General features: G+C 43.7%; 1 protein-coding gene across 2 annotated transcripts in view; it reads right to left on the bottom strand.

Moving 5' to 3' along the window:
* CAPN3 (calpain 3) overlaps positions 1–16677 on the bottom strand; it is a 46154-nt gene extending 29477 nt beyond the window's left edge. For both annotated transcript variants that reach the window (XM_024568405.4, XM_024568406.4), the window contains exon 1: positions 16079–16677. In XM_024568405.4, the coding sequence (XP_024424173.1) occupies positions 16079–16387 (309 nt within the window). In that variant the 5' untranslated portion in view covers positions 16388–16677. The remainder of the gene's footprint in view (positions 1–16078) is intronic.
* Positions 16678–24550: the final 7873 nt, after the last annotated feature.

Raw genomic sequence — 24550 nt, 5'->3', positions numbered from 1 at the left:
CTATTTTACTATAAATTTAAGTCAGTGCACTAGCTCTCTGGAAAATATTTAGTCTCAGGGACCTAGAAAATATTATGATTATGTCTGGCTCAAGAATAGAAAATAACATCAGTTTCAGGAGGAAGCAGGAAGGCATTCTGAGGGCCACGGGTAGGAGAACCTTGATAAGCCACCTGCTCAGAGTGGGGATCCATGGCCTCAGGCTCTGGACCACTTGACCTCCTGCCCCCAGGAGCTGTCTCATGAAGCCTCACATCTCCCATCCCTACCTTTGGCCTTTTCCATGTGATAGCCTTCATCTTGGTTTTCTGGCCCAGCTCATGGGAGCCCAGGGCCTGCACACCAGCTGGGAACACACGGTCTTCAAAGAGGCACTTCTGAGCCAGGCACTGTTGTTTGAGAATGACAAAATCCTGCCCCTCAAACTTGAGGGGCTGTGTGACAGTGCCCTCTCCGTTTCTCCTGTCCCTCTCGCGAATCACACGGTCACAGAAGAATCCTGGCAGCATGTAGGGCATGGTGACTGCTCAGGAAGTGGAGCTGGGCCTTTACTGTGACATCTGTCCCACTGTGCCCCCAGTCCAGGCCTAATCCTCTCATGAATGGGTCGGAGCCTATATAGCTCCTCCACCCTCAGCAACATGATGCAAATGAACGCAGCCCAGAGAGAGGCCGTGGTCAGAGTCAGCAGCTTTGGCTGGAGGCCCCTGAGCCCATGGTCAAGGGGCAACACCATGCCAGTCAGAGAGGGAGTCAGCGAGGGTAGTGAAGGGCCAGGGACAGCCCCAGGACAGGCCACAATGGTCTGTAGACCTTTAGGATACCTCCGTCAGCCTTGCTGGGATTCTTTCTTTAAAAAGCGAAAATATAATTACAGAGAGGCTTGCCCTGCCTCAGCAAAAGGCATTCATGCCTTTGACACTGGGATATAGCGTGGGGCCTTCGAAACATGCTGTATACCCTAATCCTATACAGGCTGCTGAATGCATAGAAGGAATCTGCTCCAAGCCATTGTCTGCGGTTAATGAAGCCTTCATTCTCCTGATATCCCTGACCCACCGCCCCAGTGGCCTCGACTGGCCATTTAGGGACTCTAAGCTGTTAGAGGGACCCAGAGGGTCGGTGACTCAACCTCGAATGAAAGTCTCATTAGAGTGGGACCCAGTGGCAGTGAACAGACAACCACAGTTGCAGATTCAGGGCCTATGAGGCAGAGAATGTGGGGGAGGAGGGTAAATGTGTGTCAGAATTATATTCACAGGAAAGCTCAGCTTTTTCAAAGTTTCACCAGGTATCAGTGGGCAACTCTGGTGTGAGAGCAGGAAGCTGGTGCAGGTGGAAACTCAGTTCTGGCAGCCTGCCCACTAGGAAGAGGCAGTCTCCTCCTCCACTCGTCGGCTCCCTCAGCCTTCGTCTACTCTGTGCTTCTCAAAGTGTGGTCTTTGTACGACCAACAGCAGAATCACCTGGGACGTCAGTGTAAAATGCAGACTCCCAGGGCTACTCCCAGACCTAAGGATTCAAATATTCTTGGCAGGAGTCTGGGACTTCGCAGTTTAAATAAACCCACTCTTCTGTCTGCTGGAGCCGGAAACTGTGTCTTCAGCATCACAGGTTACCATGAGAGCTCAAAATAATGTTTGAGGTCAGTTCTTTTGAGAAACAACATTATTGTTGTTCACTTTATACATGAACAAAGTTTTTAAAAATCAAAAATACAAAATTACCTAGAAGAGTAGCAGTTTCTTGCCCTGTGAATCCCTCTCCTCAGAGACGGACACTTTCAATTCTTTTAGCTCATTCTTCTGGTATTTACTGCTGTATTTTTAAATACAATAATATGCTTATATTATTACTTTTTAATTTATTATTTTTAGAAAGTATCAATAGAGTTCCTATTTTGCTGAATAAGATTTAGGCCTCTCACATTATACTGTGTGCTACCATCTTCCCCACATAGGTATGTCATAACTTTTGGTAAAATTAAAATTCAGTATTTACTTTAGTATGATTAGGAAAATATCATTCAATTCTTAGCTAGGTGGTATCCTGTGTTACATTTCCTTTCTGTATAAATGTTTTCTTTCTCATATTCTTTATAATTCTCATATTTTTCTATGTATCTATCAATGCTTTTCCCCAGCAATAGCTTTCCCCAAAACTTTAAACTTATCAGATAACTTAGCATTTCCACTGTTCCCCCACCAATGCCTTCCTTGTAGCCCCTTCTCGTTCCCCTCCAGGCCTGCAGCGGGGGCCTGGCCCTGACTGTTCCCTGCACCTGGGCTCAATTTCATTTCTAGAATTATAACTCTTGTCTGGTTTACTCCTTGATTTTATTGGCACACAACTGGCACCTAAGTCCTTGTTTCTAACTCCCTGTCTCTTCTACCTTTGCACTTAATTGAGAATTTGGCTAGGTGTTTTAGGTTAAAGACCAGTATCCTTCGGATTTGTAAGGCATTGCTTCATTACTCCCAGCATCTGGTGTTGCTGACAAGTAGGGTGCGATTTTGATGGACACCCCTTTGTGTGCCCGGTCTTACCCGTCTGACAGCTTTTAGGGTCTTCTACCTTCCCTCCTCCCCGACTCCAAAGCCGCATTTATGTGCCTTGGATGGAGTTCGTTTATTTTAAAATGCTTTGTGCTGAGCACTGACTCCTTTTAATATAGAAACCTTTGTCCTTATTTCTGGGATAGTCTTATATTATCTTTGATATTTTTCTCCCTTTTGATTTTTTTGGAACTCCTAAATATCAGGTGTTAAACTTCCTCTAATTTTCTTGTATTTTCCTATATTCTAGATTTCTTCGATTTTATATTTTAACCCTGCTATTGAAATTTTATTTATTTTTTAAAATATATTTAATTGATTATGCTACTACAGTTGTCCCATTTCCCCCCTTTATTCCCCTCTTCCCTGCACACCCCTTCCCACCTGCATTCCCTACCTTTAGTTCATGTCCATGGGTCATACATATAAGTTCTTTGGCTTCTCCATTTCCTATACTGTTCTTAACCTCCCCCTGTCTATTTTCTACCTACCATTTATGCTACTTATTCTCTGTACCTTTTCACCCCTCTCTCCCCCTTCCACTCCACTGTTGATAACCCTCCATGTGATCTCCACTTCTGTGGTTCTGTTCCTGTTCTAGTTGTTTGCTTAGTTTGTTTTTGTTCTTTTTTAGGTTCAGTTGTTAATAGCTATGTTTGTTGTCATTTTAGTGTTCATATTTTTTACCTTCTTTTTCTTAGATAAGTCCCTTTAACATTTTATATAATAAGGGCTTGGCGATGATGAACTCCTTTAACTTGACCTTATCTGAGAAGCACTTTATCTGCCCTTCCATTCTAAATGCAAGCTTTGCTGGATACAGTAATCTTGGATGTAGGTCCTTGTCTTTCATGACTTGGAATACTTCTTTCCAGCCCCTTCTTGCCTGTAAGTTTTCTCTTGAGAAATCAGCTGACAGTCTTATGGGAACTCCTTTGTAGGGAATTGTCTCCTTTTCTCTTGCTGCTTTTAAGATTCTCTCCTTTTCTTTAATCTTGGCTAATGTAATTATGATGTGCCTTGGTGTGTTCCTCCTTGGGTCCAACTTCTTTGGGACTCTCTGAGCTTCCTGGACTTCCTGAAAGTCTATTTCTTTAGCCAGATTGGGGAACTTCTCCTTCATTATTTTTTCAAATAAGTTTTCAATTTCTTGCTCTTCCTGTTCTCTTTCTGGCACTCCTACGATTCAGATGTTGGAACGTTTAAAGATGTCCAGGAGGTTCCTAAGCCTTTCCTCATTTTTTGGAATTCTTGTTTCTTCATTCTGTTCTGGTTGAATGTTTCTTTCTTCCTTCTGCTCCACACCGTTGATTTGAGTCCTGGTTTCCTTCCTGTCACTGTTGGTTCCCTGTAGATTTTTCTTTATTTCACATAATGCAACCTTCATTGGTGCCTGGGTCTTTTTTATGCTGTCAGATTACCCAGTGAGTTCCTAGAGCACCCTTATAACCAGTGTTCTGAACTCTGTGTCTGATATTTCGGCTATCTCTTCATTGCTTAGTTGTATTTTTTCTGGAGGTTTGAACTATTCTTTCGTTTGGGCCTTTTTTTTTTTTTTTTTTTTGTCTTGGCATGCCTGTTACGTAGTAAGGGGCAGAGCCTTATGTGTTCACCAGGGTGGGGCAACCACGTAGCTCCACTGTGACGCTGTATGTGGGGGAGGGGTCTAAGAAGGAACAGTGCTGCTTGCTCTGCTTTCTGCTGGTTTTCAGTCACTTCCTCCACTACCCAACCATCAAATTGGGTCTTCCTGGTGCTGCTTCCCATGTGGGTGGGTTTGTGTACATTCTAGGACCCTGTGGGTCTCTCCAACAAACTCTCCTGTGAGGCTGGGAGTTTCTCCCTGGGGGGGGGGGGTACCTCAACTGCCACAGGTGTTTTCAATCAGTGGTTTGAGGCTTTATTTCCCTGAGCTGGGACCCAGGGTTGTGCAGTCTGTCTTGCTCCCTAGTTGTTCCTCCCAGTTTATCTGCACTCGAACGGGGGACCGCCCACTACACAAGCCACCACCTTGCCTGGTTTGCCAGCTGCAGCCTTGCCACGAGTCCTCTCCACCTGGCTGCCCGTCTCTGCCCCCCTACCGGTCTGAATGAATGTTTCTTCTTTATCTCCTTGGTTGTCAGACTTCCATACAGTTCAATATTCTATCAGTTCTGGTTGTTTTTTGTTTTTAAATTGTTGTTGTCCTTGTTTTGGTTGTGGGAGGAGGCACAGTGTGTCTACCTACACCTCCATCTTGGCCGGAAGTCCTGCTGTTGAAATTTTAAATTTCAGCTATTAGTCTTCTAGCTTTTTGTTATGAAAATTTCCAAACTTACAAAACAGCTTAAAGAATAGGCCCCCATATAGCCTACACGTAGATTCAACAACTGTTAACATTTTGCCGTCTTTGTTTTACCTATCTATAATGTATATACAGATTTTGTTTATTTTTTGCTAAACCATTTGAACGAATGTTGTAGGTATTATCACACCTCACACCTAAATACTTGGAGTTGACTTAGGGTACAGCAGGTACCTCCTAAGGACATAAACGCTCTACAACTGACCATAATGCCATTATCACTAAGAAAGTTAACTATTGTCCTCTAATGTTATCCAAGATCCAAATCCATATGCTAACTTCTTAATTTGTTCCCCAAATGTCTTCTATAGCTGCTTTTATTTTTGAACCAGAATTTGATTAAGGTTTACACATTAAAATTTAATAATTCATAATTGGATTAGGTGATGTTGAAGTGAGAATTAGTGAACTGGAAGCTAGATCAAAGAAATCACTTAGAATACCACACAGAGAATCAAGGAGATGAGAAATTTTAAAAAAGAAAAAAGAGATTAAGCTAGGTGTGGGATAAAGCAAGGTAAGTCTAGCACATATCTAATTGGAGTTCTAGGAGAAGATAATAGAAAATACAGAGAGAATTAATATTCTAAGAAATTTTCTACAATTGTTCAATGAGTTCAGTTCTCAGAATCAGGAATCCTAATGAATCCTATGTAGTAAGAATATAAAGCACTATGTGTTTACAGATAACAGAGTGATATTACAGAATACAACAGGCAGAAGATAGTAAAAGCAGAGGGAAAAGGCATACGGCCTATTAAGAGACAGCAGCTATGAAGAATGACTGCTGACTTCAACCCCAGTGTAAAGTAGGAGACGGAAATGAGAATCAACCTAGGACTGATTGCTCAGGAAAACTATCTCAAGAGTGGGAGCAAATTTCATGCAAAAAAAAATTGAGAATGCATACTACAAGCAGACCCTCACTAAAGGAGCTTCTAAACAATGTACTTTAGGGAAAAGTAAAATTATTCTAGAAGGAAAAGTTGAAAACTCTGGAAGAAACAGTAAATAAAAAATTGGTAAACACGTGTAAGTCTCAGCAAATATTGACTGTGTTAAACATTATATTATTTTCTAATTTTTGAAAAATGAAGATAGAGCTAAAATTCTGGAAAAACAATGGCACATTAGTTAGGAGAGGAGTGCTTGGGATTAAAGTGCTGTGTGGTTTTCACGCTGTTTATAAAGAAGACTGTTGACTCCTCCAGGCTGTATGAAGATAATAGTATGCTAACAATTTAGGGCAACTACTGAAAAAACAGAAATATTCAATAACTTCCAAACTAGTAGGAAGGGAAAAAATGAGAGAAAACACTTCTAATCATTTTTTTAAAAAATGGGAACAAAGATTAAAAAGGAACATTTAAAAAGCAATACAAACAGAAAGGTTATGGTAGATGATAGAAATAAATTCAAAATATGTCAATGCTCATAATCAATGTACATAGACTAAAGTCTTCAGTTAAAAGACAAAGATTTTCAGATTGCCTTAAAAAAAAGATTTATAAATAGTTTCAAATAAACATGCCAAAGACATCAGGACATAAAAATGTTGGAAGTAAAAGAATTAAAAAAAAATCAAGCAAAAACCTGCCCCCAAAGCCTGTATACCTACATTAATATCCAACAAGATTGACTTTAGAAAAAAAGAAGAAAAAGGTTTTCTTAAGAGATAAAAGAAGGGTCACTACAAATTCTGAGAAAAATAAATATTGCTGCTGTATTAAAAAAAATTCAAATGATCCTTTGGTTTTTGAAAAGTTGCATCAGTGAATAAAAATCTTTTAAGAAAACACTGGTAAAATTCTACCAAATATTTAAGGAACATGTAGTTTTCACCTTACACAACCTATTTCATAGAACAGAAGGGGGAGCATTCCCCACTCATTTTATGAGGTTAGTGTAACCTTGATAGCATAATGCAACAGCACAAGAAAGGGAAATAATAAGCCGATCTCACCAATCATATGTGCACAAGCTTACATAAAAGACTTGCAAAACAAAATTTAGTGATGTGTAAAAAAGATAATACGTTCGAAGTGTTGTTTATTCTAAGAATGAAAGGGGGTCAACATTGGAAAACTCTATTAATGTAACTGTTTAAAGGAGGAAAATTACATGATTTTTTTCAAGTAATGCAGAAAAGGTATTTGATAAAATTCAACAACCATTTATGATTTTAAAAGAAATTCTTAGCAAAGCAGGAATAGAGGGGGAACTTCCTTTTTTAGAAAAAGATTTTATTTATTTACTTTTAGAGAGAGAGGAAGGGAGGGAGAGAAACATCAATGTGTGGTTGCCTCTAATGCGCCCCCTACTGGGGACCTAGCCCACAACCCAGGCATGTGCCCTGAATGGGAATCGAACTGGCAATGCCCTGGTTTGCAGACTGGCACTCAATCCATTGATCCACACCAACCAGGGTGAGGGGGAACTTCTTAATAAAAGGTGTATCTACAGTAAATCTACTCAACAGTTAAACATTAAGAATATTCCCTTTAAATTTGGAAACCAAAGATTCCTGTTAGCTCCCTTATTATTAACAGAATGCTAGTACATTCTATTATGTACTAGCATTTAACTAGTACAATAAGGTAAGAGGGTTTAACTAGTACAATAAGATAAGAATTAGGCTGATGAATACAGTTGTGCTTAATGTACTGGGCAGATCACCTAATTATAGAAACAAAGAGTTTCTATATTTCTAATCAAATTATTAGAATTATTAAGAATTTATAAAGTTTATAATACATGAGTCAAATGAATGTTTATGCTTGAGAAATCAAGTGCAATTTTAAAGAAAGATGCCATTTATAAAAATAACAACAACAAAAGATGTCTAGGAATAAATCTGATAAAGGATATTCAATACCTTTACAGTGAAAATTTATTTAAAAACTTGATTGAAAGAAACACGAATAGAGACCTGGTTAAAGGGAGAGATATCCCTTCTTCGTGGATAGGAAGATACAATATTGTCAAGATGCGCATTCTTCCATATCGATTCAATGCAATCTCAACGAACATCCCCACAGGATTTTTTTGTGGAACTCAACACTATGATTCTAAAATTTAAATGGAAAGGCAAAGAGTCATATGTAGCTAAAATAATATTGAAGAAGAAAAACAAGTTGGGAGGACTTGTCCTACTAGATGTCAAGATTTGTTGGCACAAGGTGTTGCGTTGGCACAAGGTGTTGCATTGGCACAGAAATGGACAAATGCAAATGGAACACAAGGGAACGCAGGAACAGAACCGCAGGCTGGTAGACACCCGCTTTATTTAAGGGCGGCATTGCAACACAGGGAGGAAGCGTTGGGTTTTTTAATACATTGTGCTAGGATGTTTGAATATCCACATGAAAACCAACAAAATGTGATCCCTGTTTTATATTATATGCAAAAATTATTTCTAGGTGGATTATAGACCCAAATATAAAGGCAGAAAAATAAAGTTTGTAAATAATAATAAAGAAGAATGACTTTGGTTTAAGAAAATCTTTGACAGAACACATAAAGCATTAACTGTGTAATGAAAAATAATGAATTAAGTGTAAGTGTAATGAAAAATAATGAATTAAGAATTAATTTAGAGTTTTTAATTAAGAATTTTTCAAATTAAAAATACCCTTAAGAGAATGAAAGGCGAGCCACCACGTGGGAGAAAATATTTACAGTACATCTAACCAGTAAGGGATTAGTATCAGGATATGTAAAGAATACCTACAATTTAAGTTGAGAAAGATAAACAACTCAATAGAGAAATGAGGCAAAGACATTAACACGAACAGCAGGATAACAAATGGTCAAGAAATATGTAAATGCATAAAAGATGTGCCGACTTATTTATAACCAGGGAAATGCATCTTCCCATGTATTTCTTGGCTACTTCTGTTCCTGCCCGGCCCACCTGTACTGCTGAGTTACTTCAGAACCTTCCCATGATGGCCGAGCTCTGTCCCCAACACGACCCTCAGCAGGAGCTGTTTTCTTTGGAATACAATGAGAGGCAGTCCTAAAAGTTATTTGTAGAATTGTCACTTTCACCAATACTTATGCCCTGCTCCCCCATCCAACCCCAGGATGACGCTATCATGATTCTCTGCTGAGTAGAAAGAGGCAGAGCCAGCTCTCAACCGGGCACCTCACTGGCCTTTCAATTACCGTCATCACTATTTTTTGACTCATACTGAGCATGCCATGTACAGTATCTCTTTCAACCCTTAGAACAATCCCATGAGAGTGGGCACTTTTATTTTGTTTTCACAGATGAGGAAACCAACACCCAGGAATGGTCGGTAACTTGCCTGAAGTTACCTTGTTAAGAGGTGGAGCTGGGATTTGAATTGAGTTTGTCTGACTTTACAGCCTGTGCACTTCATCATTGTGTCTTGCTCCTGTCCTTTGCTGCCGATGCTAACGGTAATTGCTACCTTACCTTGGGCACCTGCAAGGTAGGACTTTATGGATGCTGGCTCAAAACAGCCGTAAGATTAGAATATTGTTATCCCATCACAGAAGAGAAAAGTGAAACTTAGAAAGTTATGTGACTTGCTGGTGGCAGAGCCAGGGTTCAGACCAGGTCTGTTCGTTTCTCAATCCAGCTGTCTTAACCTCTCTGCACAATGCCTCCTGTTCTTTCTGGGCTAGCCCAGCAATCCCACTTTGTCTAAATGGTCTGACGGAAGATGACACTCTAAAACAGGTTACAAGCAGACCTCCTGCTGAGCCAGATTCACTGGAGAGACATAATATCCCTGAGAGGACGCTCTATAGCGACTGGGCCCTTTGCCCTAACAAGAGAGGGCTCACTGCTCACAGCCTACGTGTTTCTGTACTTCTGTTCCCTTCCTCTCCTCTCACCTGGGGGTAACTTTTATTCTGCATCCACCTAGGGTTTCTTCTTGTTGGAACTGAGTAACACAGATCAAGTGAACCCTCAGCTGGGAAGATGCACAGGGTGGAATGTTAATTACAGAGGCCGCGGGGCACGTGGGAGGTGTCATTAGAGCAAGAGACCTGTGGTGTCACGCAGGTCGTCAGGAAGTTTCCAATTTAAGGGTGCTGATGCAATGGCCATGCACTGGCTCCCAGGAGGTTGGCGGTCACTCATCCGCTCCATTTCACCCCTTTTCTTTAACGCTGCTTCAGACTAAAAGGAACCAGGGTCCTCGAAGAAGTGATCATTCCAGGTCTGGGGCAAGAACTGTACGAAATGAGCCTGGGACATTTCGTTGTGGCCAGAAAACAAGGAAGCTATTCAAGGTCAATGGGGTCATGGCAAATGATACAGACAACATACAGGTGTGGAGGGGAGGGCCTCCCACTCTTCACAGAGGGGACAATTTGATTCTTCCAAAAAGAATCTTGACTGCAATGGATTAAATATGTTGCCTTGTTCCATACTGATCACACTCTTAATAGAATATCATGTCGAGTGTGATGCTTAAGAGAACAGAGGATATAGGAGGTACAGCTGGTCCTCAACATTTATGGCTATGCTCCATAAAGTCGCAGGGAACACCAACTTGGTGAGTACGGAGCCATCGCTCCTGCAAGAAACACAGAGTTAGGCTCCTGTGGGTCTCTCTGGTCACAGCATTTTCATCGACTGATAGATACGCAACTTTATCCTATATGTCTTTGTATAAAGACAGCTTATTTAATATATGTTATTGATTTTTTTAACATTGGACTCACGTCCAGCAGTGTATAACTCACGCCTGAATGAAGCTTACCTGACACCCACATGTTCTCCCTCAGGCACAGCACAGACTTCCTGAATTTAGGGACGCTAAACAGCACCTCAGCTCTAGGCTCGGGGGACATTTTAAACAGAGAAATCACCAACAATAAGCACAAAAATGTGACACTAAAGAGACTGAAAAGGACCAAAGCAAGAAGGCAGAGTCCCTATGTTTGACCTCAGTTGGGAACATACGTGTAGGGAGACTCAAACTTCTCTCTGCCCTCCACAAGCCCACAAGTGACCTCAGAAATGCCACGGATAGTGACTTCGGGGTTACGAACAAGCTGGGGTTAGCAGGTGAATTCACAATATCCATGAATAATGAGGACAATGGACCATCTGTGGATCATAGCACCAACTGCCCCAGCTTTGCAAAAATCATACCTATGGGGTAAAGTTAGAGGAGTTTTATGACTATTTGAGCTGAAGCAAGTGCAGGAAGAATGACGTTCACGCACAGGGAGAATTACTGTATAGAGGAAATCAGCTGACTCTTTTTCACTGTCTGAAAGGGTCAGGGCAGTTTTCCAACCTGCGGGACTGACTCAATTGACAGCCTGCGTGGCTTAACAGAAACTCTCTCCCACCTCCCGCAATACACATCTGGCGCCAGCGTCAGAGGCCGGTGGTCAGACTGACCCTCCTGTACCTGGGAACAGCACCGCCCTTTACCTAACCCATTGTCCGGCTCACATCCTGAAACCCTGAGGGTGCACCCAGAAGAATAAGAGACTAACCCCTCCCCTATTCCCTCACAAACCCAGCGCTTTTTCTTTTAAAAACCCCACTCTTGCCTTCCCCTGCTGCTGCAGTCGATCCCAACTAAGCCCGTCTGCGAGCGGAGCGTGAACTAGAGGCGCTTGGATCGGAAAATCGGTGCCTCCAGCCTCTACTGCTGTGCGTTTCTAACCCAGTCTTCTGGTTCCCAGCTAGAGATAATGTGCTACAATTGTGACTGGAAGAGTTCTAGATAGAAATTAGGATGAATTTTCAGACTGTGAGAGGTACTAACTATAGATTACTGAAGGGGATGGGGCATCTGTTTTCCCTTCAAAACCTTAACATCAGGGAAGATATCCATCTACCTGGAATAGCTGAAAGAAGCAGTTCCCGAGCATCCAATCTTATGACTTATAGTTTTTAATAGCAGTTTTCATCCTATATTCCTGGTGTTCTGGGGTATGTAATAAATGTCTAAAAGTTCTGAAGGTGATTATTTAAACTTGAAGTTTGGATGAAAGTGATAAAGCAAGCATCAGCTTCCCTTTGACAGAACGCTTCCCAGGTGTTAGCTGGGGGCTCCCAGCTCCTTGCAGATCTCGCACCCCCACTTCAGAGCCTTGGAGAGGGCAGAGCCTCCTCACTCCCTCCAGAGTGCCTTGGGTTCCTGGCAGTTTGCGTCTTTATGTTTCTCTCTTGTTCTCCAGCCCTGTGCTTTCCACACTGTGACTTCCCGGTGTGTTGGCTCAGTCGTGCTTGTAAAAATCAAGAACTAACTTCCTGTAATCTCCTTCTTTCTCTCTGCTGCGTAGAATTCCATTGTGTAAATATACCACAGTTTTTGGATCCACTCGTTTGCTGATGGGCACTTAGGTTGCTTCCAGTACTTGGCTATTGTAAATTGTGCTGCTATGAACATTGGAGTGCATGGGTTCTTTTGGACTGGAACTACTATAAAGGACACATGGACAAAATCAAGGGGGAGGGTGGAGGTGGGGGAGGGAGGTGGGTTCAGCTGGGGTGGGGTGGAGGGATGGGGAGAAAAGGCATACAGCTGTAATTGAATAACAATAAAAATTAAAAAAAAGAACTAACTGCCTTCCTTTACCCAAAAGTTACTTGCCTCAGGCATTTCACAAGTTCACCCGGTGTAAAGACGTCTTTGAGGGCCGGGCTAGGGGAGGGAAGACTGGGGGGTGTGTGGCCTCCAGCCCCGTTGCGGTCCCCACCCCATTTGGTCTCTAGCTCTCCTCCCCTGGTAAGTGCATGGCATTTTCTTCTTTTTCCTCTTTTCTGTAGAAAACAACCATGTCCAAGAGAGAAAGTACCCTTTCTGTAACCTCAAGTATCTTTCCCATTTTTGCTGATGGGTTTTCCTCTTGCAGAGAGAAGTGGAAGAATCTGCATGCTAAGGGTTCACCTTTGTTAAGCACATTTGGCAAAGTAGGCAAATAAAGTCGAAGGTAATTTTGTAGTAGTAACGAGACCTCACCTGAAGAATAAAATGATTTTCCCTGCTAGTGTGACAGTCTTAGGAGAAGGGAGAAGCTGAGGACTTGGGAAGGGCAGGATCCCGGCTCAGACAGACTGCAGCAAAACCCAGCAGGGAGGGTGGGATCGTGCTGATAGGCAGCATGGGAGAAAGAAATGGCTTGGGATGAGGAGTGGGAAGGGGACACAGAACTGAGTAAAGTGGGATGGGGCCTTATTCGTCTTACTTTTCCTTTCTAAGCCACCGCGCCAACCCCCCAACATTTTAATATCTCTGTAATTGTCATGAGCCTTACGTTAGAAAGCTTCCTTCAATTGCAGGCATCTGGGTGGTGGTCACGACCTTCTTTGGACACTTTCTGATAAGATCGGGAAAGTAACAGCACCAAGATCTGCTAGACTTGGTAAAATACGGTTCATGATGAACTGCAACTTGGGAGACTTACCTAAACTCTATTCTTAAAAAGAATCTAATTCAAGAGATTTCCAGGTGTGGGAACCACAGAGAATAAAGCCACCTGTTTGGAGTATAACGGGGCGTCTGTCAGGGAGGTTTCCTTAGGTCCAGGTGTTGACAGGGGGAACTCCTGGCCCCCGTGGTACAGACGAGCAGGGCCAAGCACAGCTGCATAGAGATAGCAAAAGCAGGAAGAGCCTCTCGCAGGACACAGTCTGCTTCTCAGACTGCTCAAGCCTGGCAAAGGTCACCGCATCTACAAAGTACTCGGAAAAGTTTTGTCACCAAAAGTGCTTTCCATTTCAGAAAGTTCTGAAGTCATTTCAGTTTTTCAATTTCAATCAGCTTGTGTGACTCTAGCTAAGTCATTTGCCCTTTTTGGACCTTAATCACATCACCTGTATGTGAGGGGCTGGACCACATCTCCAAGATTCATTCCAGCTCTTACCATCTCTAATTCCATATCCTAATAAACCCAATAGGCAGTGTTCCCCCAGTCTTTTTTTTTAATCCTCAGCTGAGGATACTTTTTCTCCCCATTGCTTTTAGAGAAACAGGATGGGCACTGGTACGAGAGAGAAGCATCAACTAGTTGTCCCCCATGTGCCTGGACTGGGAATCGATTACGCCAGACAACCAGGGACCAGACCCACAACCCAGGCACATGCCCCGACCCGCAGGGAATCGAACCTGCGACCCCTCAGTTACCAGATAATGCTCCAATCAACTGAGCCACAGGCCAGGGTAGTCCCCCCAATCTTAACCTCAGGAGAAAGGGGCATTTTAACCAAGAGGGGACTTTGCTATCTAGAACTCTAGCAACAGTGGAAAAATCAGGATTTTGTTGGTGGTGGGGGTACAGTTTGGGACAGATAGGTCTTTTGGTGTCCCTCATGTCACACCGATACTGACAATGTAAGTTTTAGGACCGATCGAGGGCTTAGAGCATAAAATCATTTATGAACCTTAAATCATTTTTATTAATATGTAAGCCTAGCTTTTCAAACTAAAATCCACCACTAAAAACAGTATTTGTACGTTTCTGGGCTTTTTCTCAGCAGTAGTATCAGAAAAGGCTTTCAGGAACCCCCAGCCATGGAAGGCAGGGCTGTCCTTTTCCTTTGGTTGTAGACACCTTCAGATGTGGGCGGGGTCTCCTTCACCAGCAGCAGCTGAGTACCAACAGAGGGCCTGGCCCTTTGCAGGGTAAGAGGGCCCGAAGATGAACAGGAATGGTCCCCTCTCTCAGAAGACGGGCAACAGATGTAAGAAAGCTTGAAGGACGGGACACCTGAACAGGGTTTTGGGCAGAGGGTGAGGCGGAGCGAATAAAATGAAGGTAAGTGCATTTCAGACGGACAGGATGAGCAAAGGCCTCCAGGTATGGGAAGAACAGCTGCATATGTCAGGGTCCAGGCAGAGAGGGTGAAGGTGGTACGCACAGGTAGGCAGGGACAACTTGAGAAGGGCCTGTATCTCAGCTAGGGGGTTCGGACTTATCCTGAAGGCATGGGGGGAGGGTGGACCGGTGTCACTGAAGATATTTCACAGGGGGAGGGACATCTCCCAGTACCTTGGCAGCAGGGCAGTGGCTGGGTTAAAGAACAAAGTTCTTTCAAGTCCTCCCTTCTGAACCGAGGGCCCTCGGGATAGTCACAGACCTTACCACACAACCGCCAGGAAAGGACAGGAGCCCTGTGAAGCACAGGGGTGAGAGCCAGGGTGCTGGGTGTTTCATCTCAGCTGACACAGAAAACATGGCTAATGAATCGCATTGGGCCTCAGCTTACCTTGCTCAGACTAGTCAATAGCTTTGGGCCTCAAAGTAAGTGATCTCCTCGGGGAGGGTTTGTCTCCCTGGACCAGGGGAGCTCTCCTTGCCTGTGGCCCACAGCACCCCGAACGCTGTCTCCCGACAGTCAGTCATGCTCAGTGTCCGTCATCCCCTCAGGACTCTGGGCTCCAGGAGAGTAGGAGTTTTTGTCTCTTATTCAGTGCTGTCTACCCGGTTGCCGGCCCGGTGACTGGCTCTAGTAAATGCCCAGTAAGTATCTCTTGAATTAAGAACAAGAGTCACACAGAAGGTATGATCGGAGAAGGGAGCCAGGGGAATATGGTTTTCCTTCTGGTAGATCACGGTGGATGAAACCCAGAGGCCAGGAGAGACAGCCGAGAGAAGAAAGGGCTGTCATATGCTCACTGGCTATGTACTTCACTCTGGCCTTTATTTCCTCATTTCTGAGGTGAGGTAAATGGACAAAACAATTGTGAGGGTTTCTCCTTCTAATCCTAACCTTTTATGCATGAAAAAGTAGTCTTTGCCTGCCACTGTCCTCTCTCCAGGACTTCTATGATCAATCAGAAAGACATGGCTACAGGCAAACTAAAGAAAAACGTTGTGACTGTAGCCCAAGAAATTGTAGGAACCTTATAAAGATGCAAAAGATTTAACCAGAGAGGCCAGATCTGGACTGTTGGGAATATGTTCTGGGAAAGGAATATTTACTTTTTTTTATAGGATGCATTAAACTGAGTTCCAATTACTTTTATAAAAAGCAAAATGTTGTTTGAGAAGAGAAAGAGAGAAAGAGAGAGAGAGAGAGAAGCAGCCCTGCCTCGCCTGCGGACAGAGCCCGGAGGAGCTGCTGCCACGACCCTTCCCCCTGCACCACGCGCACAGTGGGGCTGCGGGAGGTGCTGAGTGGGAGGACTGACTCCTCTGAGGCAAAAACCCAACCAGCGACCAGTAAGCTACTCACCGGAGGTCTCTTCCAGATGAACTGGATGGGGAACTTCTGGCTATAAAAGAGAGAGGTCTCATCCGGTGGGAACTCAGGATCCACGTAAAGAACCTTCTTTTCTAGGCATTTCTTGTGAAGCTGCTCAAATGTCTTTTCTTTCACACCGATAATAGGAAAATTGCGGCTGATGATGGCTGAGTAGATGCCACTTGGGTTGCCGCCCCCCGCCATGGTGGTCTTGCCCTGGGCTGGCGGGGGAATCGGCCCTGGGGACCTGGGCTCAGCCCCTGTCTGTGGAGCCACAGACGGGCTAATGACGGTCGGCATGGCAGGCAAATGTGCAAGGAACAGGTTTTTAAAGAAAACAAGATACCTTCAAGGAAAGGAAGCGACCACAAAGGGGAAGTTGGAGTGATTCTGTCACCTGAGAGGAAAAGGTCCACATCCAATTCAAAGTTTAAAGCCCATCAGAAAGTCGTCCAGCTTGCGTTCATCTTCAAAACTGGTCTGTGATCCCGAAGCCATGAGTTTCCCTCAGGGAGGAGCACCAAAGGACTTAGGCCCCAATTTTTCCCCGGGGGGCTCCCACCAGCCGCATACATGCCAGAGGGAGAGAAAGAGAGTGAGGGTTGTGTTTCAGCGGCCTGAGGAAGCTTGAGCCAGGAAAACTAAAAATAGACGTGAAAGATCATGAGTACGAGAGCAAGTGAGAGGCGAGCGTGCCGCTCGACTGCATGGTCGGAGAGGAAGGGCCTGGCTAGGGACGTTCATGTGTCACCGTTAAGAGCTGGTGTTGTCAGGAAATGAAGGAAAATACCTGAGTAAGCTGAGCAGTGAAAACTAGCAAAGAACTGCTGGCGCGTTATTGAACTGGCTGTTGTACAGACTACCAGACTGGTGGTCAGCAAATTACGGCAAGACATTATTGAAAAAAGCAGAAAAGGGTGAAATACTGAATTCTAGGAAGATTCTAGGCATTTTTGACAGCATGATTTTTACTTTCTAAAACTCTAGGATATCAGAACATTTCAATTGGATTTGGTATCTCTTCTAGAATGTCCTGGTGTCAGCATTGAGTGGAACTGTCTGGGTGGAATATGCCACTCAGCAGAGTCCTCAGTTGTCTCTTCTGGCCCACTTGACCTAGCCACCTCTCGTGTCTCTCCACCCCCAGAATAAACACAGGGACCGAATCTGTCACAAAAAGTGCCTCTGAATACCAATTCCCCAGGCGTACCACGTCAGTCATCTGAGTCAGAGCTGGGATTGGATACTGAACCAGGTTGGTGGTCAAGTCCCGGATGTCATTCCAAAAGAGTTGGCTTCTGGGCTCTTGGGTGGGAGCCCAGTGGCTCTGGGGAGGGGAAATTCCCTACTGCCCTCCACCTTTTCTTCTACCCACAGTAGCTGCGACTCGGGCTGAAAGGAAATGGCCACATTCCCAGTGTGGCTGAGTGGATGCTCGTCCCAGACTGCAGCCCTGCCTGCTCCAGAGGTTAGAGGCTGTGAGAGAAGACGGAAGTGACAGCTGAGATAGACAGTACTACCAGGCTCATGACCCCTGGGGGTGCAGTTTTGAGGAGCCCTGTGTCTGGAGCTGCACCTTGTAGGAGCCATCAGCCTGTCCTCCTGGCCCTCTGAGGAAAGGCCCAAAGATCTTTACTGCTGCTCTCGGAGAGGCCGAGAGAGAAGGGCAGCCTCTGAAGGCTGGCTGCCTCGCTTCAGAGTCTGGGCCCGCTGCTCACTGGCTGTGTCCATGTAACTTTCGGTGAGTTACTTCTTTCTTTTTTCCTGTGGCTCAGTTTCCTCACCTATGAGATGGGTATAATGATAGTCATTCTGCTATGCAGTTGTAAAAATTAGGTTTTGTAAAACATTTAAAATAATGCTAGGATTGCCTTACGCACTTGATAAATGTGGCTGTTAGAGATGACCTGAATCTCCTATTGCTCTGAGGTTCGATCAGGTTGAATGACAGTCACTCATTGGAGAAAATCAGCACTCACTCTGTGGCATAGAACCTCTTCCACGTGCCCAGCCTCGGGACAGGTGTGATCTGCCCAGGATCATGTGGTCACAGTGTCTCCAATCAGAGGCATGTCTGCCCGCCTGCACTAAAAAAAGCCTCTAAAAAGAATGTCTCCCACCTTTAAGCTCACCAATGGCAAGGAAAGCAAACAGGGGGAGGAGTTTTCTTCCCCGTCTTCATATGATTGAGTCCTAGCTCAGTGCTCTGGCCACTCTACCTTGAATCTCCCAGCACTGTCCCACATTTCATTTACTTCTATTTACTGAGCTTCCTGTTTGCTTGCAAGACTAAGTACTGTGAAGGTAGAACTGGGTCCCCATTCCACCCTCAGAGTTAAGCATCTATAGAAGGCTCTTAATAAAAATGTGTTGCATTTCTGCTGAGTGAAATTTTCCTATAGGAGGAGAAATTTCTTACACTTCTTATTGCTTGGCCAATGCAATAAAAGTTTCTTGGCTGATTCGCTCCTGGGGGAGGAGCCGCCTCTGGGTCACACACGTGTTGATCTTTCCTTTCTCAGCTGCCTAAGCCAGCTCCATCTGTTAGTAACTAAGACAAGTGTGACAGAAATGGATCTCTAATCATAGAAGGATGGCAATATCAAACACACAGAGTGAGTGCTATTTATTTTGCTCCACCAGTTGCTGTGGATAAATTACCAGAGTAGCAGGTCCAAACTCAGAGTTTATTCAGCTACCCAGCGTAGAAAAGCGTGCTATCAGGAGAAATCCAATCTGAGCCCATGAACAAAGGGCAGATAATGAGCATATAACAGCTTCATGTTTCAATCTCCAGAAGCTTCTTCCAGGATAAAGAACTAGTTTAAAAAATTTAAAAAAAAAATCTATTTATTGATTTTATAGAGAAGAAGGTGAGGGGAGCAAGAAATGTCAATTTGTTGTTCCACTTACTTTTTTTTTAGATTTTATTTATTTATTTTTAGAGAGGGGGGAAAGGAGGGAGAAAGAGAGGGAGAGAAGCATCAAAGTGTGATTGCCTTTCACGTATCCTCCACTGGGGACCTGGCCCACAACCCAGGCAAGTGTCCTGACTGGGAATCGAACTGGCAACCCCTCGGTTCTCAGGCCAGCAGTCCATCCACTGAGCCACACTAGCCAGGGGTGTTGTTCCACTTATTTATGCATTGGTTGGTTGATTCTTGTATGTGCCCTGACTGAGGATTGAACCCATAACTTTGGCATTTTGGGACAACACTCTAACCAACTGAGCTACCTGGCCAGGGCAAAGAACTAGTTTTTAGAAAATATTTTAGTCAAGGTTATGCAATATCTGTGGCCAGAATGATTTCTGTTGCAGCAAAAAGGCCAATTAATGGCTCTGTGTCATGTCTTTTTCACCAATAAATACTGCTTTGATTCAACACTGTCGGAAGCAATGTATTTGCTTATAATTACAATAGCACCTAGCATTCAATAAGAACCTAGTATAAGCCAGCTACATCACATGGTTTAAAAATTTTCTAATTTAAAAGTAATTTTAGACTTATGAAAGTATTGAAAAGGTAGTATAGAGTTTCTGTGTACACTTCACCCAGCTTCCCCTGATGTTTACACCTTACATAACCATGGTACAATGATGGGAACTGAGAAATCCATGTTGGCATAATTCTATTAACTAAACTACAAGACATTTGGATTTCTTCAGTGCTTCCACTAATGCTATTTTTCCCTATGTTGCGGGATCCAAATTAGGACCCTGAACTGCATGTGCCATAACTCCTTAGTGTGCTTCGATCTCTGACAGTTCCACAGTTTTTCTCTCTCGTGACCTTGGCACTGAAGTCATATTGTAGAAGGTCCCCCAAGTTAAACTTGTCTGCTGTTTTCACTCGATCAGGCCAAGGCTGTGGATTTGGGGGAAGACTATTACAGAGGTAATGTGCCCTTCATATTAAAGGATATCCAGAGGCCCATGATATTGATATCTTTTATAACAGGTGATGTCAGCCTCGATTCCTCAGCTAAGGTGGTGCCTATCAGGTTTCTCCAAAGTCAAGTTACTATTTTTTCCTCTCTACACACATAGAAAATAGTTAATTAGTACAACAACCCTGAAGGTTTAATTAATTCAATTTATGACCGAGGAGACTTGAGGTATCGGTTGTATTTTACAGTTAAGTCATGGAAACTCACAGAGTTTTGGAGATTATCTCTTTTGTTTAACAAGTGAGGAAAACAAGGTCTAGAGAGATTAAATGACAAGGCAAAGATCTCTCAGCTCGTTCACTGCAGAGCCAAACTAGACCCCAGGCCTCCTGATTTCCAGTGAAGGAGTAAATGCATGACCACGAGTCCACTAACATGAATTAGGCAGAAGATCTCTGGATCCTTGCATATAGCTAGTCGGGGCTTCCCCTTCCCTAGCTCTGACTGGAGAGGAATCTAACACCATCAGCCCTGCTGGAAACAACTGTCAAGAAGCAGCCACCTAGTTCTGGCTGGGCTTGCTGTCGCTCTACAGCCTTTAGCGAGGCTGGTCACAGGACGGGCAGATCTGATATCAGATGCCAGTGTCTCCTTCATTTCTCCTGGAATGCCAGTTATATGGCCTCATAGTCTGTGGTTAATGCGTTTTTCTGTTTCCAGTGGAGTTGCTGCTGTCTCTGTAGTCCCTGGGCTGAGGAATTATTTTAGTCTAGAGTGCCCCCGCTGGAATTGTGCAGGACATTCCAAGGATTTGGTAGATGGAAACCTTAAAAGCAGAGTGCAATGCCTGACACTGTCACAGGAATTCCATTACTAAGAAAGCTTTTAGATAGGATGGCCAATTATACGCTAAAAACCATTAAGCTCCTGATATTTATGTGTTATGATTGTGTTTCTGCTGCCTATTATTATAATACCCTGGTACTGAAAGGGATGTGAAAAGTAAAGGAATTCTGCACAGACTCTAGACCAGACTCTAGAACTGCACTCTTTCCTATGGCTTTAGTGGTCTGACTGGTGAGTTTTGGCTAACCAGGATACAAGGCACAGCACAACTTTATGGCAAAGCCATGGTGACAAGCTGTGCTTTCGGCTCCAGGGAGCATTTAGGTGAATGCCCTGATCCGGGCTCGGCTCTCATCATGTTGGTACACGAGACTGTGACCATGGGGCAACCCCGGAATATAATCAGTCCTATCGGGCAGTCTTAAATGAAACCAGCCTCCTTGGGCAGGCAGGCAATGTCTTGGTACCTAGCCTAACTGGAACCCACATCCTGGCTTCACTTCTGTCAGGAACTGACCACCCTACATACACCAGAGCCAGGATCTGCGGGATGACTTAGATCTGAGGCAGAAAGGAAGGTGATCGATCACATTGGCTTTCCAAGTGTGTGAAGGACTTTCCCCGGCCACTCTCCGAGGTATCTGCCCTAAATAAATGCCCACCATAAACATACATTCTATTCTACCTCTCAGTGTAAATACCATTCTGCAGGCTCCCTGGTCAGCTCCTGTGGTCAGACAAAACCTCTGTGGTGCAGGGTCAGGAGCTGCTGGCCTGGCGCTCGGAGGATGGTGTGTGTGTTCTCTGAAGCAGAGGGTTTGGCTCGGCGCAGCGTTCCTCAGGTGAAGAGCAGCTGACCAGAGGAGGATTACGAAGCAGTCTGCAGCATCAGAAATTTTCTTGTACTGGAGTTCATAGTTAACTCCATTTTTTCATCCTATTTACATACCACAGCTTGTAAGCCTTAAGCTTTTTAACAAGTGTATTTTATTGATTATGCTATTACAGTTGTCCCATTTTTTTTCTCCCATTTATGCCCTTCCACCAGGCAGCCTCCCTCCCTCCAACAATCTCCAGCTCTTAGTTCATGTCCATGGGTCATACATATAAGTTCTTTGGCTTCTCCATTTCCTATATATTCTTTACCTCACCCTGTCTATTTTGTACCTACCAATTACACTTATTCCCTGTACTTTTTCCCCCTCTCTGCCCCTGCTCCCCTCCTCACTGATTGCCCTCCACGTGATCTCCATTTGTGTGATTCTGTTCCTGTTCTACTTGTTTGCTTAGTTGGTTTTTGTTTTGCCTTTGTTTTTTAGGTTCAATTGTTGGTAGTTGTGAGTTTGTCGTCATTTTACTGTTCCTAGTTTTGATCTTCTTTTTCTTAGATAAGTCCCTTTAACATTTCATATAATAAGGGCTGGGTGATGATGAACTCCTTTAACTTGACCTTATCTGGGAAGCACTTCATCTGCCCTTCCATTCTAAAGGATAGCTTTGCTGGATAGAGCAATCTTGGAAGTAGGTCCTTGCCTTACAGACTTTGAATACTTCTTTCCAGCCCCTTCTTGCCTGTAAGAGTTCTTTTGAGAAATCAGTTGAGAGTCTTACAGGCACTCCTTTGTAGGTAACTGTCTCCTTTTCTCTTGCTGCTTTTAAGATTCGCTCCTTATCTTTAATCTTGGGTAACTTAATTATGATGTGTTTTGGTGTGTTCCTCCTTGGGTCCAACTTCTTTGGGATTCTCTGAGCTTCCTGGACTTGCATGTCTATTTCCTTCACTAGATTAGGGAAGTTTTCTTTCATTATTTGTTCACATAAATCTTCAATTTCTTGCTCTTCCCCTTCTCCTTCTGGCACCCCTATGATATGGATGTTGGAACTTTTAAAGTTGTCCCAGAGGTTCCTCAGCCTCTCATTTTTTTGAATTCATGTTTCTTCATTCTGTTCTAGTTGGACATTTATTTCTTTCTTCTGTTCCAAATTGTTGGTTTGAATCCTAGTTTCCTTCCCTTCACTGTTGGTTCCCTGTATATTTTCCTTTATTTCACTTTGTACAGCCTTCACTTCTTCCTTTATTTTGTAGCTGTACTCAATCATTTCTGTGAGCATCCTGATTACCAGTGTTTTGAACTCTGCTTCTGATAGGTTGGCTATCTCCTTGTCACTTAGTTATTTTTCTGGAACTTTGACCTGTTCTTTCATTTGGGCCATATTTCTGTCTTGGAGCACCTGTTATGATGTAAGGGGTGGAGGCTTAGATATTGGGCAGGGTGGGGCAACCCACTTCGCTGCTTCACTGCACTGTATGTGGGGGAGGGGTCAGAAAGGGAACAATGTCACTTGCTCGGATTTTACCCCACTTTCAGTCACCTCCCCTGCTACCCACAAGCAAATTGGGCCCTTCTGGTGCTGATACCTGGGTGAGTGGGTTTGTATATGTTCTAGGACCCGGTGGGTTCCTCCAACAGACTCTCCTGTGAGACTGGCAGTTTCTCCCACCACAACAACTTCCATAGATTTTTACAGCCAGGGGTTTTGAGGCTTTATTTCCCTGGGCTAGAACCCTGGGTTGTGCAGTCTGTCTTGCTCCCCAGTTGTTCCTACTGGTTTATCTGCACACAAATTTGGTACCACCCAGTCCTCCTGCTGCCACCTTGCTGCATCCTCTCTGCCCCAGCTGCCAGTTTCCACCTCTCCTGCCAGTCTGGATGAATGTTTCTTCTTTAACTTCTGGGTTGTCAGACTTACATAAGTTTGATTTTCTGGCAGTTCTGGTTGTTTTTTGTTTTTAAATTGGTTGTTGTCTTTCTTTTGGTTGTTCAAGGAAGCTAAACATATATACCTACACCTCCATCTTGGCCAGAAGCCCAAATTCCAAACTCAAACCAAACTTTTCCAAACTATATTATAGAGAATGGCCTGGGACCATTTAACAAATTTTTTTTTGAAATAGTTTAAAGCTTATAGGAAAGCTGAAAATATAGTATAGACAGTTGCTATATACGCCTTTGCCTAGATTCTTCATTTGTAACATTTTAACACATTTTGCCTATTTTTTCTCTTTGTCTCTATCTCTGCTTTATAAATTTTCTTCTGAACCACTTAGAGTAAATTAGAAATATGATGGCCCATTACCATTTAATACTTCAGTATGTATTTCCTAAAACCAGGGGAATTCTATATAATCATAGCACTACCCTTCAAATTGAGAAAATTAGCATGTAATCAAAAGATCCGATTCAAATTTTGGGAGCTGTACCAAGAGTGTCCTTTACAGGTCCAGAAGCCAGCCCAGGATCACATGTCTGTTGGCATGTCTCTTTAGTGCCCGTTCAATCTGTAACAGTTTCTCAGATCAGTTTTTGTAAACTTCACATCCCTCAAATTTGGTTTGCTTGTAAGTTTTACTTGAAGGAGCCTTAGCTGGTGTGGCTCAGTGGATTGAGTGCCAGCTGCAAACCAAAGGGTCCCCAGTTTGATTCCCAGTCAGGGCACATGCCTGGGTTGCAGGCCAGGTCCCCAGTAGGGGGAGTGTGAGAGGCAACCACACATTGATGTTTCTCTCCCTCTCTTTTGCCCTCCCTTCCCCTCTCTAAAAATAAATAAAATCTTAAATTTACTTAAAGGAGATCACTCAGTACATTTTAATCAAAAACTTTGCTCTATATTGATACATACAGATTGTTATTCTAATGGTTGCATAATATTCCACTGCATGAAAGGACC

This window comes from Desmodus rotundus, chromosome 7 (assembly GCF_022682495.2).
Source record: "Desmodus rotundus isolate HL8 chromosome 7, HLdesRot8A.1, whole genome shotgun sequence".
NCBI classification, from domain to species: domain Eukaryota; kingdom Metazoa; phylum Chordata; class Mammalia; order Chiroptera; family Phyllostomidae; genus Desmodus; species Desmodus rotundus.
Note: the sequence above shows the minus strand (reverse complement) of the source record. Positions and strands in the feature narration are given on the sequence as shown.